General features: G+C 40.3%; 1 protein-coding gene across 1 annotated transcript; it reads right to left on the bottom strand.

Moving 5' to 3' along the window:
• Positions 1-1,214: 1,214 nt before the first annotated feature.
• Positions 1,215-3,007, bottom strand: tmem250 (transmembrane protein 250). Its single transcript, XM_022768073.1, has 2 exons — positions 2,810-3,007; positions 1,215-2,506 (listed from the first exon to the last, which is right to left on the bottom strand). Exon 2 carries the CDS (start codon positions 2,307-2,309, stop codon positions 1,890-1,892), a length of 420 nt encoding a protein of 139 aa, XP_022623794.1. The 5' UTR covers positions 2,310-2,506; positions 2,810-3,007; the 3' UTR covers positions 1,215-1,889.
• Between the last annotated feature and the right edge of the window lie 10,127 nt (positions 3,008-13,134).

Raw genomic sequence — 13,134 nt, 5'->3', positions numbered from 1 at the left:
TGCCTCTTGCTATTTTAAAAAGTGTATGGTAGCACTGTAATATTCCTGTAGGGACTATCATGTGTCTGTGGTATTCAAGAGTGAGTTTATAATGATCTTATTGTACTTAGGCATATGCCACTAGTACAGTTATGTCCTCAATAATGTTTGCAATGAAATTAAAGATTTTTTCATTATAGTTCATTGTTCAACTAAACCAGTAAAAGCTGTAACTGTAGCCTAATAAAATGGCAGTTGATTTTGTTAGCTTCAATACTCTGTGGTCTAGTAAGAATATAGCAGGTCAAAACTTCACTTTCATCGATCTGTAACAATGAGATGAATGAAGTTCACAAAAAGAACAAAAAAAAAAGAAAAAAAAATCTTGCAAGTCATTCAGACTTAGCAAACAACTTCAGTTTTTGAACCAAAAAGAAGAAATGAAAATGAGTAGGCAATGACTTACTCATCAAGCTCACCTACAGTACAGCTCTATGCCAAACACCACAAGACAACTCATGTTCTCTACTTCTCCTCTGGCGTAACTGGGCTGTCAGATCGGCCCGGGCTCAGAGTACGAGGCATATGATGTGTTGATCCTCAGAACAAAAGCTTATTGTTGCCCCCTGATTATCCATTTACAGCCTGAGGCCATACCAGTCTCAAGCATGTCTTAGTCAGGCCACCAGCCACTGTGTCGAAAGTTCATATCTAAAGATGGCCTTCTGGTAATTTCCAGCCTCTTTTGCTTTGCTCTCCTGTGCTTGTGATAGATAAACATTGAAATCTAAGCTGATGCTTGCACATTACATAAAATATCATGTCAAATATGTACATTTATACCAGTTTAAGTATTAAAATGCTTCAACATGTTGTGCCCTCATTAGTTCCTGTAAGCATACTTCACGCTATGTGAAAATGAGGCTATATAAGGTGATTGGGACACAGCCATTTCCATTGTTATGCTTGGCAGAAACAGCGGGATCTAGATGTGGTTGGTGTTTGTGTGCTGGGGGAAGCTAAACAGAGAAGTCTGTCAGATCAGCTCTGAAACCATGTGAAGAGCGACTGATGGAACACTTGACCCAAAGCCGTTCTCAATTTGAACTGTCACACACTCTTATGACACAGCTCGAGGCATGCCATCATGGGTGTTAGACAACACAGTAAACACATTCACTTGACCATGCAGTTTAAAGCACAAAAAACATTTCATCAACAGAAAATTTATTAAATAACTTTACAAAAAAGTTTATGTTTGTCACTTCTCTTTCCTCTGTTCTGCCCCAGCCATTCCACAAAACGACATTATACACACTGCTGTTGACAACTTCACTTGTTATGGTCACTTCATCCACCATACGTTAATGTATATTAGCTTCATCTCTGTGGTATATGTATATTTACATGGTATTGTGTTTACACACAACATCATCTGTAATTTCAACCCGGGAATCATTGTACACTTTTGCTTTTAGGGCCCAACTAGTTTTATGGCACTCGACTGCCTTGCATCACACAGCCTGGATGCACATCAGTCATATATTAAGTCACTTTTCCGTGCAACATTGACTCTGACATTCACGTTTTTCTTAATAGTAAATAAAAGTTTTTCTAGTCAAGATGCCCTGAAAACAGTTTACAAATGGCATGAAAATACAGTAGAAATGTAGTACAATAGAAATGTCATAGATCTGATTCTTATTGGATTCTATCATTTCTGAAACTAAACCAATAAGGTTTTATGAGTTGATGTCAAAAGGGTCATTTTGACTAGAGCTGGGTGATACACAGCAGTCCTGCAGGACATGTTAAAGGTGTGTGTTGTCCCATAAAACCACACAATGCTGAAGTTACAGTGTGAAGCATCCACATCGTACACTACATTTCCCATGTTGCACACATCGCAGCTACATGTCCACAAACACCATAAAGCACCAGCCAAGCCCCCCCACCAGAAACATGGTGATTTGCATGCTGTAGATGATCAGGTCATTGACCACCCCAAAGTCCAGGCGCCGGTGCCCTAACAAAAGCAGAATGACAGACAGCTTGTACTGCAGCCTCAGGAGCACGCGCACGCTGACGTACTGCAGGAAGAAGAGAGCAGAGAGCGCCACCCAGAGCAGAGAGGTCAGCAGACTGCAGCCAAAGTACAGGAGGAAACGGAGGAAGCTGTACATGCAGCGTGAGCGCAAGTAGAGGTCAAAGTTATTGTACTTGGTGCGCACTAGCTTGGAAGCGTGTGTCGACCCACAGGCCGAGTGCATGCAGGTGGTGTGGGGGCCATGGAAGCTGCGCACCCGCCGTGGGATGGGGATCACAGGCATGGGTGGGCTACTGGAGCCCAGCACAGTGAACAGGAGTCCCAGTAACAAGTGGAGTCCTCTGTGAGAGCAGCTTCCAGGGAGGCAGTTAGCTTCATTTGGTTGTGGAGCTAAGATTGGCTCTCATAGGAGCACAGGGATGAGATGTGGCAGCTGGTAGTGCCGTCAGCAAGGTTTTCCCCTTCAAATGCAACAAGGTTCTGTGAAGAAATCACATTTGTTACTTTATGTTTTTTCCCACACATTGTCAAAATGTACATGCACACAGTGATGCAAACCTATCACAAGAAATACAGGCCTGTGCATACTTCATCTTCTCCAGCTGCAAACAATAGATACATTTCAAGTAATGGGTTTAAACCCATGTCTGAGCATAAAGCCACTGATTATGTTTGCATGACTTCATCATAGCTAGCACACAGTCTCCGATCCAAAAAAGGATCTTTATCATGCATATTCTGGTCTGGAAATAAGTGATCGTGCAGAACCAATGGTAATCTTACATGCAACACTACGACGCCTTCCTCCTCTATAAAAAAAGACGACTGGTGTTTGATGCTCAGACGGCTGGTGCATTGTATCACATTATAAACAGTTGGCTGTAACATAAACACACAGGATTTGTTTTCCTTTTTTTTTTTCTCCCCGCGATGAGCTGTTTTATGCCAGCGGAGATGAGCCAGCGACGGCGAGCCGGTGCTTCTACGTCCTGTCGCAAAATATACGAGTCACCCTGCAGTGACGACAGCTGCCGAGTTAAAGGGGAAGTGCTACTCCAGACAGGATGCTCGCGTTGCATTCCAGCTTTAAATAAACTACATTAAGTGCATAAATTCTGTTAGAGTTGCGCGGATTGCACATAAGTTCCTTCAATGACCACACAGTCAGCAAACATTACGAGGTAGTGATTGCTTGCACTGTAGCCCGCACTGCGTGTGTACGTGTGTGTTTTGTTTGTGTAACCACAATACAATGCATTGGAGCAACAACTTGAGTGATTCCCTCCACAGCTGGACTAATTGTAGGGGGAATGTAAGATAATGACGCAACCTTACAAAATTACATGATGCTATCCTCCCTATATGCAATATGTTCAGAGGATATTCCTTGTGATTTGTGGGGCATTTGACCACATTTATACAAGTTAGGAAAATTAGAACTTAAGATATTATGGGAAAACATTTCCAGCTTAGCAGCTTTTATAAATTACAAATGTGAGGAAATGTTTATCACATTATTATGGTTTTAAAGCCCCTGACCAGGCTACTTGGTTTCAAACTTTCAAACATTTGGCTTAAATTACTACTAAATGTAGAAGAAGTAAAGTGAAAGTTTGAAAAAATATATTATTCATCAAGATTTTAACACAAAAACTCAGCTCGTCGGCAAGATAAGGATGACAAAACAGCCCTAAAACTGTCAACACAGTTTGAGTGAAATATTACTAAATCCTGATTGGTGCATAGAAATAAGGGACATCACCCACCATTTTCCCACCTGGGTCCCACCCACTAAAACTGCCTGAGAAAGGATCCGTTAGCACAAAACATACAGAAAGTTCTTCATGTGAAATAACTGAATCAAACTTTGGCAAAGTGTTCATGTAAAATCTCACTGTTCACAGTCAGATGCTGATTGGAAATTGGGTTTTCAGGGTCTATAATAGGTGCTTCTAACATAACATGATCTACCTGCAACATGTAGGGTGCTGAGAGGGTTGGGTAACTTTCTCCCTTTATTGCCACAAACATATGTCATACTTGTATCTGCCAAGGTAATTCAGAGTCCTCAAACTTGTGACCTGTCTGCACTGTACCTGCTGTAGTTTTGTAAAAAAAGACATTGCAAAGAGCATATGTGCATTTGTATTCATGTGTCTGTAAAGCTCACAAGGTTGCACAGTGTGTCCACATGCACGTCCTCAGAAGTGTAGGGGACCACATAAATGTGCTCTACCCTCTTGCTCAGTATATCAAGTAACCTTCATTGGGCAGATTAATGGTTTGGCTGAATGATTACATCTCAGCTATCTGTCAGCAAGCCAGATGGCAGCAGGTGGCCATAAATTATAATAAATACAGGCCTTTTTTAAAAAAAAAAAAAAAGAGAGAGAGAGAGAGAGAGTTTATTACAGTTGTTAATAGTGTGCTGGATCACTTTGCTACAAATTTAAAGGTGTAATATGTAAAATTAGAAAAACAAACCTTATAATATTTAATCAAACATACATAAAGCTGTCACTAAGGCTGAATATATTCATCCACGTACTTTGCTTTCACATTATGACAGAGTTTAGTAATGAAATCCATAGCATAATAATTTGAGTGGCAGCCAAAATCTGAAGTCAGCAAACTAAAATGGCTGTATTTATGTATTGTCCACAAGAGAGCGCTCACTGTTGCTGAATGTCTTCAAAGTGCTTTTCATCATGAGTGTGTAGTGAGTTGTAATGGTTCAGCCCACGACCTAAGTAAACTTCTTTTAATACTTAAAAAAATGACATAAGTTCACCTTTAAAACAAACTTATCAACATAGCCTAATGTTCTTGAAATTGCCCAACAGGGTGCCATAAAGACCTAGGATGAACTCTATTTGTGTAGGAGATGCTTTTATGTCGAATTCTGGTTTACAAATAACCATAAATCATCTATTTTCATTCAAAGCAAAATTGTAAGTGAACTCAGTGAACATCAAAGCAATGATAAAAATCAAATTATTGGTCAGAGTCAACTGACTTCAGCCTTTAAATCCACTCAACAGCAGCCAGATATTCAGTGTGTTATTATAGGCTACATTATTATTGTGTTTTCTGTTTACCTAAATTGCCTCTTTTTCAGAGGTATTTTCTCTAATGCTGAGGGTCAAGCCAGTGCATGTGTTGAATTCGTTGGAAGAGCTGCTTTCAGCGTTCTCTTTCATCATCACTTTCTCATGCAGTCTTATTTCTTCTGTATAAACTTGATCTTTGGCTTGTCAGTGCCAAACTGTTACACACAACAACAAAACAACCTTTAACCTAGTCTTGCCTCAGAAAAGGGGACGTCTTCACTTTAAATATTAATAGGTGAATGTTAGATCAGGGTATTTGTTGTTATAGGAAACAATTAACATTAATTTCTCTCCTGACTGAAGCCTCACCAACTGTATGTTATTCACTTTAAGGTACAAGCTGAAAATCCATCCCTGTGTTATTCCTCCCAAGCTTGGACTACAAGTTATGTACCCAAAACAATTTTTTAAACAATAATTTAGCAGCACACAACTATTTTCTATGTAAAGATAAAGTGCAGTAATGATGTCCTGTGCAGAGAATGCGGTCACACCCCCTCTGTGTGTGTTGTAATCTGAGTTTCTCTTCTTTGTTTTGGTATCTGCTCTGGCAGCATGTGCATGTTAGTGCATGTGAATCCCACCCGATAAGCAGTTAGCCCTCAGTTTATAAAGACACAGGGACTGCCCACAGGTGAGATGACACCATGCAGTAGCCTACCTAAGAAGCATTCAGGTGAAAGGAATATGACAGAATTTCCTCCACTGATGGAACAACCTTTCAGCTAAAAAGGCCTAAAACAAAGAAAGAGATAAGACCAGAGTGAAGGAGGACTGGCCATGTGGTCTACCAGTGTTGTGTGGCAGTCTCCCCTGTCTATATGTATTCCCCTAACCACCTAATGGGGGCGCTACACAAAGCACAGTTGAAATGGGAGAGAAACACAATCTAATGTGGGAACCGACTTCAACACAACACCTGCCCAAATCCCAGGCGGCTCATGGATCATGGAAACATTAAAAAGTTTTTTAAAGTTTTTACCGGCTTCATTAGTATTTTACTGGCTCCGTCCAGTTTTTGGGCCGGTCCCATCCAAGTCCAAGGCTAAATTTCTTGCCCAGTCCGACCGTGGAGCCAATACCGGTCTGGCTTTACCGAGATGGAGAACTCTATCAGCTGTGAGAGGGCTCCAGCTCGGACCTGGCTTTTCTTCTCCTCGATGTGTAAGTAATTTTATGGCTACATAATGTTACATGTCTGTTTTCATTAGTGTCCGGTTACAGAAGGCATGATAAGCTAACTCGTGAAACCAATATTATGAACGTGTTTGGCTAATGTTGCTATTGCTAGCTGACCGACTGCCAGCGTTGCTGTGGAGAATGTCAAGGCAAAGCTAGCGTGGGCTAATGGTTGTAGCTAGGGTTTTTTTGTTGGCTCTCGTATACACAGGGTAACCCAATTCAGTTGTGCCTCTTGTTGTGTGTTTAGTAGCCACTTTAAGTGAGCTTCATGACACCTTGCTGACTGAGAACGTGAGGTGAGGTGGTGGCCGAACGCAGGCCGGAAGTGTGGCTGACGAAGCATTTGTTTTGGTCTGAGATGCTGGTGGTCTAGTGCGACATCTAGTGGCAGTGACGATCGTTTACAGAACCATTAACATTGTCTCTATTCTATTGTGCACCACACAATATTCACCTTTTGTCATACGAATCAGTTCTTCTTCTGCCTGTAAACCTCTGTATGGCTTTAAAAGAATGATTTTTGATACTGAGTGGGTGCTGAAAACTGTAACGCTTACTCAAATACCTTGAAGTCAGAAACTTTTGGAACTGGATTCTAAGGTTACAAAATATTTCCCTGTGCTGTAAATCAATGAGTCATCACACCCATTTTGTCAGCAACTTGGTTCAGACTCTTGCATTCAGCTGGAGGAGCTTCTTTATCATTGCTGTTAATAGGATTTTTAGTTTTTTGGAACCAGAAACTGCTGCACAGGTTCTTGTACTTCTTGTCCCAGCTGAGTTGATTCCGTTTAGCGAGAAACTTTCCTGCCTATCTAACTCCCTTGAGATGTGTACTTATAATGGGTTGCACTATTTTCTGGTTTGAAGATTAATGGTGGTCATTTAGGAAACAGAATGCCTCAGGGGTTATCCTTGCTTGTCATGAAGTGAAGAACCAAATTCCTTTCTCAGGTATAAATAATGTTGGCACAGCAGGAAAGGACACATGGAGATCAAGGATAAAGGACAAGGTATCAAAAGATCTCCGTGCAAGTTTACATCAGCCAAGTGAGAGACCTGATTACTGGATTTCTTTCATGAGTAATTCAAATGAAACTTAAAAAATAAAATAGATACTTGCAAGAAAAGGGGTTAGACCAAAATAATTAATTTGGTTACACATTTTTGTGAAATTTTTGTCAAAATTGACTAGGACACTTCTTCAACCCGCTGTTATTCAACTCAGATCAGCTGTTTCTTTTTAATTAGTCTTAATCACATGAGTTGACCTATTTCCAAGGCTCACTGATCAAACAGAACAAAGTTTGAATTTAGTGGTGATGCCAATTGTGTTTCATAATGAGAGAGCTGATCTAATCTGCTCACATGGAACTCAGGCCTACAATAGAAGTTTATTAAGATTTATCTTTATACATGTTAATCATACAGTGCCAAAGTGGAATGGAATGCATTTGCACATAGCCATTTTTTTTTCTTGTTTGTATTTTATAAAACATTTAATTTCATTTTCATTTATTCTTGAAAAACAGTTGGATGAGATGTTTCTTGTTGGATTTTGGTCTAGGAAAGCCACACAAGAGAAAGAACGTTTTGATTTTCCACCACTGGAGGGAGCTGTTTAGTCATGTTTCACTGTGTCTACTAATGCTTTAAAATCCAGTGAGGAACAGTACACTCAAGGGCATGGCACCAGGCTATCTCTCTTCTTTCCTACATAGGCCTCTTTGAACAAAATCCAGCTCCTGCATTATTGCATTCTTTGATAAATGGACATATACAGCTCCATTACAGCTGCAAATGGCACTAAATGGTGCCAAGTTTAGATGTCGCCTTTCCCCTACATCTGGTTAATAACTGCATCCCAGCTGAGGAAGCTCCTCTGTCTCGTACCATTACTAAGAAAAACGATGTCAGTAAAGTGGAAGCTAGTGATTTAGGCGTCCAAGTGCCCTTGTAAAGGATATATACTGGTTCTAATCATGCATTATGGCTATATTATTGACTCATATTTTTCTCTTCCAAAACATGAAGACCTTTAGAGTATTGCCTCATCTCCCCGAAGGTGGAGGTTGGCCAGGGAAAGTATTAGTAGTAAGTATATTCTGTGTTGGTTTCAAGTTTCTTTCCAAGTTTCAAAGTAACTGAAGAATGGCACTTTTAAAATGTCATTGCCAAGGCTATTTCTTCAGTCACTGACAAACTGCAGAAGGACAAATAGACTCTGTATTTGTAGAGTTGTGGAGTGGCAATTGCAATCCACAGCTAAAGCTTCACTTCCCGCCCCCCAAAACCTTTGCCAATACATTGCCATCATGACCCAAAGAGTGTCTAGAGTAAGCAAGATTAAAGGGGCAACATGTCAAAATCCTCTTTGACTCCTTCAAATACACTGGGCTAAATCAATTAATTCATTAACTAAGTAGAGGTCACAGCCAATAGTTGAGCTAAGACAAATTAAATCAATTATTCGGGCTAATAAGATGAGGGAGACTTTAATTAGTGAAAGTTTAATCAAAGCCATGTTTGCGCTGTGCTGCGTTATAAAGCTGCTCAATGGATCTCCTACAGAAAGATTCATTAGGCCTGTCAGACAAAACTTTAGCCACACATGAAAATATATGTGTACCTGCTTTCATGTATTAGTATCATTTCAATAATAGGATCTTCTGCACACTTTTTGTTCCTCAGGAATGTAGTGCATGCTGTTTCCAGTTTGTCCCCCAGTCTGAGCGTGTTTTTCTGTTGAGGAAATAATTCATATACAACTTTTTTTTTCTTTTTTTTTTTTAAAAGTTAAATAAATAAAATTAAAAGATGAGAAAAGGGCCTAACACTGATCCACTTCCAAGACAGTTAGGTGTGTAGAGGATGCCAAGCCTCGGTGAGCAAATTAAGTACCCAATTACACTAATTAAAATAAAACATGATGCAAGCAGTTGGGTCAGACAGTGGCTTCCAAGTTTCTTTGCTATATAAAGTTGAATTATGAAGGAAATAGCCCCAAGCCCGTTCATACACTTTCAGTCCTCTTCAGTGGTTTTTCTTACGGATTCATCATCTCTTGCGTATGTGTTCCTGTTAAACGCGTGAGACTGTGTGTGTGCGTGTGTTTCATAATCCTGTCAAGCCATCTGTTGTCATTAAAACCTGCTTCTGTTGCAGCAAAGGTCCCAAGTATTCATCTGGTCATGTGCTACTTTAAACTATCGTATCGCAAAGTTTTGGAGATTGTTTTACACGACTGTCACGGTTTTGAACAGCTTTGTGAAACATCCTGAAAAGACACGTTCACATGTGTCAGTAGTGGTTTCTGTATTACTTTGAGAGGAATTAACCTTTGGTAAAAATGCTACAGTTGTAGAATATGGTCATGTTTTCCATGATTTATATTTCAATAATGCAAGATTACTTTTTGTCTGAAAAATTTGCCTACAGAATACAAATTGTTGAATAAAACACAGAACTGTTCTGATGCAGGCCCGTCTTGTCTGTCTTTCCTGTCCCCGGGCCCATGTGGCTGGATTGGGCCTGGCTAGTGTTAATCCTTGGCATAAGGGGGCTAGGCTGGATTATTGACTGATGTGGAAACATCTGTAAGGGCAGATGAGAGGGTTGTGAAGCTTGGACCTAGGAATGGAAGAGGGGGTGTTTGGGGTGGACTGTGACCTGGGGAGTGCATTGAGACACCAGCAGAAGTGAGGCCGCTGTCAGAGGTACGGTATAACTGGAAACCAAGAGGGATAGTGAAAGTCAAAATATGACATCTGGTTTCTGAAATTGAAACAATTGCACTGGCACAAAAAAAGCATGATTAAATGCAGACTTTGTGCGCTCACATACCCAAACACACTCACTAAGGTTTTAGAGTGTCTGAATTAGGGAATTAAAGTAAAAAGGTATTCCATGACAAAATAGTTTTTTTTTTTTTTTACTTAACTTTACTGCCAGTTTGCCAGTGCACACAGCTGTTTAAAAATCTGTGTACGTTTCTTGTCTTCCTCTTCATCATGAGCCTGCAACCAGATCAAGGCCTTGGTTTTGCATATTTTGCATATAGACTTATTTCTATCTGGTAGTGATGCACAGCGCCATTAATATGCAGGGATGATTTAGAGGGCAGGGGAGACTGGGGGATTAGGCCTGTTCAGTCCTCACTGGGGGGAGTTTGAGAAAAGGAGGAGGTTTACATCAACAAGCCCTGATTTACTTTGGTGAACAGATGGTGGAGAAATTGCTCTGTTTGGAAAAGATGTGCAATTTATTTCAGTTGATATTTTGGAGAGAGAGAGAGAGAGAGAGAGGCATAGAGAGAGAATAGATTGGTGCTGGTAGAATGAAATGAACTCGCTGTACAATGAAAAACAGGTGAAACTCGAGACTTTTCTGAATGACTATAAAAGATAAGAGTTCAGTACAAGCACATGCCATTTTGTTTTTGAGTAAACTCTCTCAACTCTTTCATTACTTTTATGGTTTATCTTTTACTGTCCATGGCTAAAGCTTATGCAGTTCTTTAAAACTGAACTGTGGTAATGTAAAGTAATTTCAGGTCAGGCCAACTTAATGCTTTCTGCAGCATGTGTCAATACCTTTCACCACCAAAGAGCTGCAGGTCTTTTAACTGTGAAGCCTGTGGACCTGACTTACCCACCAGCTGCTACATCCTTCACACTTATTTCCTTATGTTTTTGTGTTTTGTTTTGTTGGCAGAACAGTTTCAAATTGAAAAAAAAACAAGACAAGTAAACTGGTTAGATGAAGTGGTGCAGGTAAATTTTAACCTCAAACATCCATATGATGAAGATATGTTGCACTTTTCCTGATTTTCCTGTGACATTACGATCATACTATTACATGCTTGGTGCTGGGCCCATGTAACAGGATGTGATCAAGTTTGATCTCAGCTTTACACAGAGCAGATAACTACTACGAGAGGTCCACCCAGGCCTGCAAACTTGTCACCTTCTGGGGAAATTCTACATTTTGGATGAAAAACATGACACCTGTGTAGATCATTTAGAACTGCAGAGTTGCAAAGAGAGGGTAAGCCCTTTTGTTTTCTGTGGTTGCAACTTAAAATGATGCAACCACCAAAAACCAAAAATTTTTTTTATTACCAAACTGCCTTTTCCAGTAAGTGAGCTAATACTAACTTTAGCACATTGGTTACTGTATTTTGACTACTACTTCTGCCTATGGCATGTTCAGTGTGTACTATGGGTGTCATTCTTTTAGGTGTCAACATGCCATCCTCAAGTATAGCATAGAGTAGGAGAGAAGGAGCTGAGCAAGAAAATGTGGCAGGGCATGGTTAAGAAGTGACAATGAGCTCTTATAATCGTGGTACAGGCCACCTATGGGAATTTGGTGTCAGAGCTGTCACTTTTTTTTTTTTTTTAAATCTCACGCTCCTGATGTATACCCCCTTGTCAATTAAGGATCCATACACTACCATTACATCAAATAAGTGGAAACATGATATAGTTACCACATACTGGATCAGATCAATACAGCCCCCGCTGCCATATCCCATCTACGTACTCACACACACACTCCAAGAATTTTACTATATAATTGATTTGTGGCGATCCAGACTGCAGAAACATATTGATCCATGTGACATAGTCTAGATGGAATATGGTGATTCTGCATTTCTATGATTAATATGAACAAATGACCCGAGATGTATTTTTTGCACATTTTACACTAGAATGGCAATTGTCAAAAAGTTAGTCATGATTCCAAAACAGGTTTAGGCTAGCAGTCCTTTTGTGTTATTGCATCATAAAGTGCACTGATCTAAGGTCTGTTGATTTTAACAAGCATGCAGGGAGAGAAAGGTCAATGCTAACAAGAGCCCCCCCAGTGAAGGGTGTGCCGATACAGGCAGTTAAAATTGAGATGGGTTAGAAACCCAGGGTGTGAGATAGGACTGGATGTCGGTTTGTGTTTATTTGTTTGTGTGTGTGTGTGTGCGTGTGTGTGTGTGTGTGTGTGTGTGTGTGTGGACTTGCGGTGCAAGTGAAAGGATATTAGTGAGCTAAAGCTTGAGCCACTAGCCACCATTAGCTTGATTGGCCTGAGAGGTCAGCAGGGGTCAATTGATGGGTCAATCACATTGTCGATTTGATGACCCAACCACATTGGTTTGGCAAATAGAGGGCCGGACGCTGGACACAATCGCTCCCTCCCTTCGTTTGAGTTATTGTGCACGCCAAGGCTACGTTACATTAACACAGAAAAATCTATCCGATCACTTATGCTGATTTACGTTTGGATTGCACTGCCCCGTCAACCCTCTTGACCAGCTCAAGAGAACATTTTTAATGCGAGAAGATTTATGCTGCAAATTACTTCACAGTAAAATATGAGTGCATGAGATCTGACATCAGAATGGTATGTTTGTGTTGGATCTTTCAAACCAGCCAGACTCAGTAAATGCATATAAAAATAACAAATAAAGAAAGCTGATATTTTAGTGGACTCAGACTTTTGGATCTCACTGTACGTCGCTATTGTCCTTAAAGTCTTTTCTGTCTTGTATCAATTACAGCCTTCAATTTAAAAAAAACAGCAAGACCTACATGTGAGTTGAACCAAATCGTGGCCTAGATAGAAAACACAAGATAAACGCATCAGTTTTCGAAGCCTGTCTCCTAATCTGTAGCAAAGTGCCAGGAGATCTGCGTATCTTTATCGGTGCCCCATTAATGATACAGCAAGTACAAAAGTACCCCAGCTCGGATACCACTCTTCCTTTAACCTGCCAAATCCAGATCCGTCTGAGCCACTAGAAAGAAATACCTCCACATG

This window comes from Seriola dumerili, unplaced genomic scaffold (genome assembly GCF_002260705.1).
Source record: "Seriola dumerili isolate Sdu_G_001 unplaced genomic scaffold, Sdu_1.0 BDQW01001389.1, whole genome shotgun sequence".
Classification (NCBI taxonomy): domain Eukaryota; kingdom Metazoa; phylum Chordata; class Actinopteri; order Carangiformes; family Carangidae; genus Seriola; species Seriola dumerili.
The sequence above is the reverse complement of the archived record's forward strand: the minus strand, read 5'-3'. Positions and strand labels throughout refer to the sequence as shown.